Source organism: Loa loa (genome assembly GCF_000183805.2).
Source record: "Loa loa unplaced genomic scaffold supercont3.221, whole genome shotgun sequence".
In the NCBI taxonomy this organism is placed as follows: Eukaryota; Metazoa; Nematoda; class Chromadorea; order Rhabditida; family Onchocercidae; genus Loa; species Loa loa.
The window spans coordinates 26,895-36,056 of NW_018108401.1; the positions used below are offsets into that span (position 1 = coordinate 26,895).

At 31.5% G+C, this 9,162-nt stretch overlaps 4 protein-coding genes across 4 annotated transcripts; all 4 read left to right on the forward strand.

Annotated features, from left to right (window-relative positions):
* Window positions 1-1,041: 1,041 nt before the first annotated feature.
* On the forward strand, window positions 1,042-3,133 carry LOAG_18188 (hypothetical protein; the record flags this gene model as incomplete). Its single annotated transcript, XM_020450854.1, has 5 exons — window positions 1,042-1,093; window positions 1,347-1,511; window positions 1,799-1,920; window positions 2,172-2,345; window positions 2,999-3,133. The coding sequence occupies 5 exons, from the start codon at window positions 1,042-1,044 to the stop codon at window positions 3,131-3,133; spliced, it is 648 nt and encodes a 215-aa protein (XP_020305416.1).
* A 413-nt stretch (window positions 3,134-3,546) lies between these two features.
* LOAG_18189 (hypothetical protein) lies at window positions 3,547-4,115 on the forward strand (the record flags this gene model as incomplete). The annotated part of the gene is made up of 2 exons (XM_020450855.1): window positions 3,547-3,792; window positions 3,924-4,115. 2 exons carry the CDS (start codon window positions 3,547-3,549, stop codon window positions 4,113-4,115), a joined length of 438 nt encoding a protein of 145 aa, XP_020305417.1.
* A 751-nt stretch (window positions 4,116-4,866) lies between these two features.
* On the forward strand, window positions 4,867-5,913 carry LOAG_10075 (U6 snRNA-associated Sm-like protein LSm2). The gene is made up of 3 exons (XM_020448081.1): window positions 4,867-4,925; window positions 5,089-5,156; window positions 5,431-5,913. The coding sequence occupies exons 1-3, from the start codon at window positions 4,923-4,925 to the stop codon at window positions 5,657-5,659; spliced, it is 300 nt and encodes a 99-aa protein (XP_020301743.1). The 5' UTR covers window positions 4,867-4,922; the 3' UTR covers window positions 5,660-5,913.
* A 1,619-nt stretch (window positions 5,914-7,532) lies between these two features.
* LOAG_10076 (hypothetical protein) lies at window positions 7,533-7,863 on the forward strand (the record flags this gene model as incomplete). The annotated part of the gene is made up of 2 exons (XM_003145603.2): window positions 7,533-7,602; window positions 7,703-7,863. 2 exons carry the CDS (start codon window positions 7,533-7,535, stop codon window positions 7,861-7,863), a joined length of 231 nt encoding a protein of 76 aa, XP_003145651.2.
* Between the last annotated feature and the right edge of the window lie 1,299 nt (window positions 7,864-9,162).

The window sequence follows — 9,162 nt, forward strand, 5'->3', positions numbered from 1 at the left end:
GTTCTATGTTTAAAAGGAAGAAGAACGCCATGAATGATTGTAATAAGATGAACGTTTTCCATTTTTTGGTAAAAGTCATAGATATAGTGGTGACATATTCGGTTTTATGGATAAGTTTCGTGCAGATGACACTCCTAGATATATCCCTGTTTCCATTATTAGATAAATTTATCCATATGAATTACGATAGCAGCAGCGTAATTCTTTTTCATCCCATAACTTTTGTTGTCGTTTTAACGCCATGTTGTCATTTTACCATTCCATATTATGAACAAAACCTATGAATGTAAAATAAAATTGTTTACTTAACGATGTAAGAAAAAAACAAAAAACTACAAGAAAAACAAAGAAAAGGAAAAAACATCACTATAATAAAAATAAAAATAAGAGCAAAAAACCTTTCTTTCAATTACACAAACGAAGACCAAAGATTTTCTCCACCAACTAATTTCCCCTGCAGGAATAAATTTGGGAGTAATTTGAAGAAGTTAAGTAAAACATGTCAGATTATTCATAAAAGATCACTGTATTAAAACCTTGCCACACTTGAATCTCTCGGAAAGTATGTACTCTTCATTCACAGGCTAAATGAAGAAGTCTAACTTTGCTTGTCTTTATTAACAGATAAAAGTATTGATTCTACCGAGAATTCTTGATACTAATTCCTCTAATTTTCAGGTATTGCTATCCTGTGATGTAATGAGTAATTTTGCAATAGTTCAAACTTATCATTTCCCTCACCATAACCCAGGAATCAATATTCTGGACCCCCGCACTCGTCCCTTCTCGCATGTCAAATTTCTCTAACCGCGGGAGGTTCGAATGTTTGTGATGGAATGAGTCGGGAAGAGAGAGATGTTAGAGATTGTGGTAATTGAAGAGAGCTAATGCAGCACGTGTGGCGAAGACGAAAGTTTCAGAAGTTTACGGGTGACGTACGTTGGGCATCTTTTTTCACGTTCCTTACTACGTATAATTCCAGTTCAAAATAACCCCATGCATTCTATATACTTTATACTCTTTTATGCGTAATATCTTCAAATGTATTTTGATAATGGCAGTTTTACGTGTCATAATCGTTTAGGTGACATATGTAAGTCAAACTTATAGGAGTACTTATAGGAGTTTAAAGTATAAATTCGAATTGATTTAAGATTTTTTCCTGATTTTCTTCACGTCTTCCCGATATGTGTATGCGTCACTCATATAGTAATATTTACACGTATTCCTAAATCACTTAGTGCCATAATACTTAATATTTCGTAAATAATGAAATAGAAATAAAAGGAAAAAAAAAGGTGATGTGAATATCCTATTTAGAACATCTAAAATGAAATCTTTTTTAGGTGAAAATGATGAAGAAGGAAGTTCGACGGATAATCATTCGGTAATCATCTCAATGACAGACACATGTTCTACATCGAAAGATGAGAAAATTGATGTCTCGATGGAATTTGTACCTGCGCGAATCGAATATCTGAATTCACAATTTCTCGTATTTGATATTAATGGTTAGTAAATAAATATATGTAAAGCTTATATGTGAAATGAAAAGTGCCCGAAAGAAGGTTATCATTTCACACATAAGATATAGCTTGAATTAAATAAACACTTCCCGAAGATCTGCATTAGTGATAAGAAAGAAAGTGCGATGGAACAGTAGCGAAAATTAACTACTTAGATGTTAAGCTAAATGCTAAAGTATTACAGGTTATATTGTAATGCTTATTTTCCTACAAAAATTTTGGTTTTAATATTGATTGAAATCATTTTCGTAAAATTTGCGTAAATTTTAAAGTAGCGGAGCAGTTGATGCGAGAATGTCGTATCATCGTTGAAGCGTATGGTACTTCTCCTGATGCACGAGCTGATCTTCGGAAATATGGAGCTCCGTTTGTTTTAATGCCGGAACAAGTGGCTGTACTTATTGAATACGGTAATATTTCTCATCCTCAATTGTATCGAAAATAGTACTGTTCTCTTCCTCAAACAGAAAAAAAAAGAAAAAACACACTGCTAATTAACTTTAGACAACATTCCAGAATGACTTTCCAGAATTTTCCAGAATGAAAACTCGTCTAACTTTATAATGTAATGACTTCTTCTACTTATATTGTTTTGACCATTAATTAATGTTGTCTTTTGGGCTCGCAAAGGTTGTGCAACTCAAGAGTAATACGGAAGATATTCCTACTGAGAGAAAGGATGCCGAACTTTCAAAAGCTCATTTCATACAGTTGGACGATGTAGCATTAAGGAAGAAGGCTGAGATGATAGCAAAAGGTCGAAAAGCAAAGAAACTAAAACGTCAGGCTAATAGTGGAGCTACAGCTGCAGCTCTAAAGGTACTGGACAAGTTTTTTTTCTTTTTCAATCACAGTTACATAAGTCGAGTTGAATATGGCACTCTTCATTATACTTTATATGACAAAGTTTATTTGTTCGTTCTGTTTCTTGTTCCTTACAGGAGCATTTCATTAATTTCCATCACAGAATATTTCAAGTTTTTTCGCTGCGGTTCATATTCAAATCAAAGAATTATGAATTACCTCTTACAATTGATGAATTATCCCTAACTATTTAACATATAATATCGCTTCGTTTGTACAATTTTGAGGTATACGGGGTCGAATTATCTGCAGGATTTTTTATACTTAAAGTCTTTAATATGTTTTGACTAGTAGCATCCAATCTTGAGGTTGTGTTTTCATGACAATATGATTAGGATTTCACTCAGTTGAGTGAAGATTTCTTTTGAGTTGTGCAGCAAAAGTTGTTTATTTTGGTATGTCAGTAATGAAGAATTAAGGTCTATGATCGCTTATCCAAGCATCCAAGTTTCTTAAAACTTCCCTCTTTTTTTGAAGTGTGGATGTTGTTGCTTATAATGAATAAGTTTCATGCTTTGTTCGCATCCCTTTCGTTTCTGTTTATTGTATTGAAATAAGTCTGACTTAGTTAGTGGAGCTTTGTAAACAATGCATACAATACGTTTCAGATTCGACGTTGTGATATTGTCAATGTGGAAGTTACAGTTTCCGAAATAGACGATGCAGTGAAGGAGCTGTCAAGACCTGACAATGCCCTTAAGCAGGAGGATACTTGGTTTCTTCCATTGTGTGAGTTGCTTTAGCATTAATTTCGAACTAAAGACGGTATATTTGTAAAATACATAGCATACCAGGAGTTCTTTAGTTCTTTAACTACCTCATCATTACTTTTTGAGTTCGATTATGTCCAATAACCTTCCCCTTACTTGATGACAGCAGTCTTTCCCAAATATCACTGAAGAAAAGTCTTGTACTTCCACATAAGACTGTATGTCGTATGACTGACTGTACTAATGCGAACAGTTAACAGTTTGAAATCTTAAAGTTATTTGTTGAAAGCAGCAATTTTTCCTTTGGGACGTACTGCTTTAGCTATTGTGCTAATAGTTTTCAATGTACAGTATTTAGCTTGTTTGCTTGGCGTGAAAATAAGAAAACTGAATTAAGAAAGGACTCGAGCTGTTTTGTTTATACTGAGCCAGTATGTAAAACGATGATGGCCGATGAATTTTTGACAAAAAAATTGGATGGTTTGCTGGATGGTTTTTACCAGAGCAAATTATTTATAGATGATACTCGCGAAGAAGCGTATGAAGAAATGGAAAGACCACCGTTTCCTAAAAGTTCAGTTTTCCGGATCCGGCTAAACACATTTCGTGATTTGTGGCGTAGAGGCTACTATTTAACGTGTGGTTTGAAGTTTGGGTGTGATTATCTTGCTTATGAATCAATCCCTGGTGAGGTTAGTATTTGTATTTGTGTTCTCCTTATGTTTTGTCCTTTTATTCATTGAGGAGCCTTTTATCTAATACTCCTTCTCTATAACTGACAAATACTTTCAAATATTTTTTCTGAATGTCATACTTTTTCCAGGATCATTCCAAGTGGCTAGTGAAATGTGTGGATTCACAAGATGCTTTATCATCCTTAGATCTTATTGCACTCTCAAGGCTTTCCTCTCAAGTAAAGAAGCATGTCTTGCTAGCTATTGTCTCACCTGACACTTTATCACCCTATTACATTGAATATTCCTGGTGGAAACCTCAGCGATCTCAGAATGTATAGCTACGGTTTCTTCTTTTGCGGTTTGTGCTGAATGCATCATGTTTGATTGTGATGTTCAATGAAATGCCAGTCACTATGTCATGTCATGAATAAATGCCAGATGAGAGGAGAATAAAATTTTAGGACTGGCAAGGGCCTTATAATCTCGCATTTTGCTTTACCACAGAAGCTTGTTTGTTGCTGTTACCCATTTTGTTGCATTTTAAGTGTTTCCCGATAATTTCTTTTTTCATTCGAACTTATTTTGTTATTCGCTTTTTTTTTTATTTGCTGGAGTATTTTGCATTCATCTGTTTGCAGGTGCAAAAGCTAAATAAATGATTACGAAGTGTTTGACCTTTACTCTTTTGGGATGTTTTGCTCAGTAAGAATCTGTTGGACATATATTTCTGATGATGATAACTTTTCGGCCGCAGTGTAAAAATTAAAATTTTTCGGCTCTCTCAACCCTTTTTCTTAAACTTTGAAAGAGCATGAATTAAACCATTTAGTAAATGAACAATGAATTAATAAAAGCTGTGTTAACCCTTAGCAATATTTGTAGATTTTGAAGGGTTGATTATCCTGGGGTAATGAACAAACTGTAGTATTTGGAGATCCTACTCTATATGATTTGAGATAGAAATAAAGTATAGAGAGGAAGAAGGAATATAATCTTTCACAAGTTTGTTCGATAGGGAATTTTAAAACAATTGAATTGTTTCGTTGTTGTTATCACAAACTAAAAGGTTTATCATAAATGTTAGTGCGATTTCAGGGTTATCTTTTTTTTGTTTGGCATGCGTTAGTACTGGATTGTTCGTTGGGATGGTTAAGTTTTTTTTTCCTTTTTTTGTTTTTGAATAATGGAAGGAGAGGAGAAAAATAAAAAATGTTTTTTGCAATCTTATGTGATAAGAGATTAGTCTTTGCATTTGAGAAAATACATAACGAGATTGGCGTTAAGTTCCATAATTCTGATGTCATTTTGCAGCTATTTTATTCATTCTTCAAATCACTGGTTGGGAAAGATGTGGTAGTGGAATTGAAAAACGACCTGAGGTGAGTTAGCTTGACATTGAATTATATTGAATTATTTGAATTATATTTTGTTTTAGTTTTCGTTACTTTCGGTTTTCTAAAGTAATAAATTAGTTTAGTTCTGTTTAAAGGCTTAAAATTAGCAAATAGCTTGTGGAAATGGTACGAATTGAACAGAAACTTTTTTTGTGTTTCCACCAAAACTGCAGAGCAGGGATAAAATGGGAAATTAGTGTAATGTTGTTACATTCTTGTTGAGTTGACTGAAAGATAATGATAATATGATATATTCTAGTATCTGCGGTACGTTGCATTCGGTGGATCAGTACTTAAACATGAAACTGACAGATATCTCAGTGACTGATTCGGAACGATATCCGCATATGCTTTCCGTCAAAAACTGCTTCATTCGTGGATCTGTGGTACGATACGTGCAACTACCTGCTGATCAAGTGGATACTCAATTGTTGCAGGACGCCAGTCGAAAAGAAGTTATGCAATCCAAAAGATCCGCTACTGCCTAATTTTTTGTGCAACTTTATCAGTTAATAGTTGTCTTAACTTTACCCTACTTCCACATTCACTTTCTCTTGAGTCAGGAAAAATTGAATATTTTTGTCACTGTGACTTAGAGTCTAAGGTTTCCCTTTTTATTGCAAAAGTTTTCAAACATTTAACCTCAGGGTCTAACGTCGCATTTCCTTTTTTCTCTAATTAAATTTTGTCTTCAGTTTTTTGTTCACCGATATCGTCTAAAAATAAACTGTTTGCGTAACGATTTTTTAAATCGTTCCTTTTCCAGACATATGCATGATATCTAACTTCAACCCTTTCAGTCGTGAATTTGGAAAGGAGATGAGTAGTGTGTAAAAGTTAACAGTGTACCGGAATATACAGAGAGGAATCGGCGGTGATAGCGACAGAAATGAAATATGCAAGACATTTTTTTTAATGGCATTGTAGATAGGATATTGGCTGGATTAATAAACTGATCTCAGACTGAAAAGAAGGATGAAATGTATTCATTACCATTAAAGATGGATGGATGACAATGATTTATGAATTTTTTTTTTCTGATCTGATACTTTTTGATAAAATGAACGGAACATAAATGTACTAAACTAACAATATCTAGGTGTTTCCTATGATGAAAGATTGCTTCAAATTTGAAGGAACTACCTCATCTCTCTGATTTCTTAATTTCATTCATTAATGTATATATCTGCTTAATTTTTTCCGTTCCAGTAAATTAGTCTAGTTTTTATCCTCGCACCTACTTGACTTGATTTTTATTTTATTTGAAAAAACTTATAGATTCTTTTAATATTTGACAATCATTTGTCTTCGGTCATTTTTCTTTTTTCTTTTTCTTGGTAAAATAAACTGTAACGATTAGTATATTAATCTGAATTTCAATTATAAAATAGGACTGTATTTACATTGGGAGATTTTGTTGATGAAATACCATGCATTTATATATTTAATCTATATTATAATATAATATTTGATTTGCTTTCTATAAATTATTAATAGATATTATTAGTGTCACTCAAATATCATGATAAAGATATCAATAAGATTTCTAAAAAAAAAAAAAAAGACGAATAAATTGGTATTGCATGATGACAGTAATAATTGTTAATTTTTTTTTCTTTTTTTTGGTGGTAATATAATGATAGGAAAAGGATGATAGTAAAACTAAAGATAATTAGAAACAATTAACGGAAGAAAAAAGAACAATTAAAAAAAATCACGGTAATGCTTAATAGTAATTAATGTTCAAACAACAGTTTTGGATGATAGAAAAGTGAGGGAATATACTGAAATATTATCTGATGAATATTGCAATTCTAATATTATCGAAGATTAGTTTGGCAGCCAATCTTTGAATTATTAGGATTTAATAGATTTATTACTATAAATAACTGTAATATATATATTAATATAAGGATTTAATCAAATAACAAAATATTTGATGATTCATTTGAATACCTTTTTTTTTTTGTTTGTTTGATTTTTATAATCTAAGAGAAATTACATCAATAGTTTATAAAATGTTATCCGGAAATTTCCGAATTCCGAATTTGCATCATCATAAATGAAGCATTTCCTGAATTATCATCATTTTTTGAATATATAAGCGAAAGAAATGAAGTAGTATCTGTTTATTTGTACAATATTTTTCTATGATTGAAATTCGAATCATTAAATTATTTGAACAATTAATTACAATATTATAGTAACAATAGGATTTAATTATCTGAACAATTAATTACAGTATGATGATAACAGTAGTGTTAAATTATCTGAGCAATTAATTACAATATGGAATATTTGTCGTAACAATAATTTAAAATATTTGCCCAAATTGGTAATGTATATTATTTAATTTACGAAATGCTATGGATATTTTTATCGGAAACAAATTTATACAAATTAATAGAATGTACAATAAATTTATGCAAATGTATGATAAATTTATGCAAATTTAGGAATACACTTTTTTTTTTTGTTAGAAATGCAAAAATTTTTTTATGAATGATTAGCAATTATTGTTACATTCACAGCAGCGGATTTTGGTCGTGCGGATAAAGTTGCTGAATTTGTTCGTGCAGATAAAATTGCTGAATTTGTTCGTGCAGATAAAGTTGCTGAATTTGTTCGTGCAGGTAAAATTGCTGAATTTGTTCGTGCAGGTAAAGTTGTTGATCGCCTTTGTTTAACTTAAAATACCTCGGTAATATTTATCAGCTAGAATGAAGTAAGTTAACAAGTCTGGTAGCAATGAAATTAATTATGACAGAAAAAAAAAATTCACCAATGGAAAATGCCATGGAAAAGGATTAGAATTTCTGTGATATTTGACAACCTCAAATAGGATCAGCTCTGAACAATTTTTCATGGTTAAGCCTATTTTCTGAACAACTCTGGACAGTTTTTCATGGTCAAGCCTACTTTCTGGATAGCTCTGGACAGTTTTTCATGGTCAAGCCTATTTTCTGAACAGCTCTGGATGTTTTTTGCATGGTCAAATTTACTTTCTGGATAATTTTACTGGGTTGAAGGATTAAAGTTTTACACCACCATATTTTATTCCTTGACCTAACTGTTCTTTTCCATCCAATCCTTCATACGTTCATTCAATCCAACATCATCATTTCCATCATTCTCTTTTCTTCAGTGAATTCAATAGAACAGATTTCAATTTTCAAAAAAATTTGCATAATTGCTAATTTCTTCCTTTCCTTTTCTTTGCATAAAAAAAGAAAAAAGAAATGTTTAGATTATAATTTGATCATAAATATACGAGAAAGAACAAGTAAAGTATTAAAGTGAATGAATAAGATAGATAGGTGGCATTAATTGATCTTTTGTAAGAGAGAAAATAATAAATATTTATTTCATCATTTGAAGAATGATTCAAATAGTAAACAGTAATTACAAATATGATAAAATCAAAAAGATATCACATTTTCGAATTTTTTTAAATTTTAAATTTTCAGTATTAAATTTGTAGCCATTACAGTACTACTTGCTAAAAACAGAAAATTTGCGGCTAATCTGAATTACCTGGGTGCATGTCCATACAATGTTTAGCAAAATATTGTAAGCACATATATATAATATATATATATATATATATATACATATGTGCATTATTCATGCTAAAACATAGAATGTATACGGTAATCACGGAAAATATTATGCTTATGCATAAAGTAAGCATTACATGTTGTATGCATGTTAATAATGCATAATGCATGCTGCAATACCTATAAGCAATATTAACAGATCGAACCATGTAGTTCAGGAGCAATTTATCTTCCCTAGTATACATATACATACAGTAACTCTGGAATCCATATACAATAAGCTAAGGATAATAGCATTCGCTAAAACATACACAGTAATCCTGGAATGTATCCCATAACCGGGATAAACAGAATACAAAATACGATAATTCCATCCCCTAGGATTAACGAAATACAGTAATCCTAGAATTTATTTCGCTGCCAGAATGGATGGA